General features: G+C 39.4%; 1 protein-coding gene across 1 annotated transcript; it reads left to right on the top strand.

Annotated features, from left to right (window-relative positions):
• Positions 1–226: 226 nt before the first annotated feature.
• On the top strand, positions 227–694 carry Tsp_13696 (conserved hypothetical protein). Its single transcript, XM_003369785.1, has 2 exons — positions 227–307; positions 344–694. The coding sequence occupies exons 1-2, from the start codon at positions 227–229 to the stop codon at positions 692–694; spliced, it is 432 nt and encodes a 143-aa protein (XP_003369833.1).
• Positions 695–1,087: the final 393 nt, after the last annotated feature.

Below are 1,087 nucleotides of genomic sequence, written 5' to 3'. Positions count from 1 at the left end.
TCCAAAAAGATCTCTCCACGTATCGTGAAATTTTCGATCATTTAATTTTTAAGACGGCAGCGTTGGGGGTGGTCCTTCAGTCGCAAACAGTAATTTGCGATTTTGAGCCCTGATCCCTGCACTGCAGGGGACATTTCCGGGGGTCCACATATACGGTACACATACTGCGGAAGGTGACGGATCTTGGGATGCAAACCAGCTACATCCATGAAGAAAAAAAGTCAAAATGTTGCTGGAAACGGCTTTTTTGCCACTTCATGATGTAGTTGCAGCCGTGGAACTGCTTGGCAGAGATGCTACGGGTTCAGTAGAAGCCTTGTTCAATTATTTTCGAGTGGAATAGATGCCCTATGACAGACTGCCTCTGTGGAATGTATATAATGTAAATATTCGCACGAACAATGATTTGAAAGGCTGGCACTTCAAAATGAACCGACTTGCGGGGAAGCGACACCTCGGCTTTTATGAACTTCTCCAGTTGCTTATCGATGAGCAGGGTTCAACGGAAACGTTGATTCAACAAGTGACATCAGGTCGCGTTACCGCCCGTGATTTACAGATAAAAAATAAGAAATATGAAGAACTGCAGCAACGCATAACAGCGTTGACTGCAGAATACAATGGCGGTACGCGTACAATGGAGCAGTTTTTAAGAGCTGTGGCGTACCTAGTACCCAAGGCGGAGAATTATTGAGTGCCATCTTTTCCTGTACAACTGCATTGTTTATTTTTATTTACTCTTGTACAGATTTTTATTGCTTTTCTATTGTATGATGTTGTTTTGTTTTATTATATTGTTCGTTTGTATTGTATTGTATTGTATTGTATTATGTTATATTGTTGTTTTGTATTACTTTGTACTGTTCAATAAACTGTTTAAGTACGATAGGTCAGGAGATTCTGTGCTATCCAAAATAAATTGTCTGATTAATGTCTTCTCACATAAATAAAACCATGACCTACGCATTTAACTCTATGTAAAAATCAGAACATTCCAATGAGTATGGAAACAAAAATACCGCCTTTCTCTTCCATAGGTGATATTTACATTAATACAATATAAAAAACGCCGTTTTGCTCCAGTCTG

Source organism: Trichinella spiralis (assembly GCF_000181795.1).
Source record: "Trichinella spiralis strain ISS 195 chromosome Unknown Scfld1508, whole genome shotgun sequence".
In the NCBI taxonomy this organism is placed as follows: Eukaryota; Metazoa; Nematoda; class Enoplea; order Trichinellida; family Trichinellidae; genus Trichinella; species Trichinella spiralis.
This window is presented reverse-complemented; position numbering and strand designations above follow the sequence as displayed.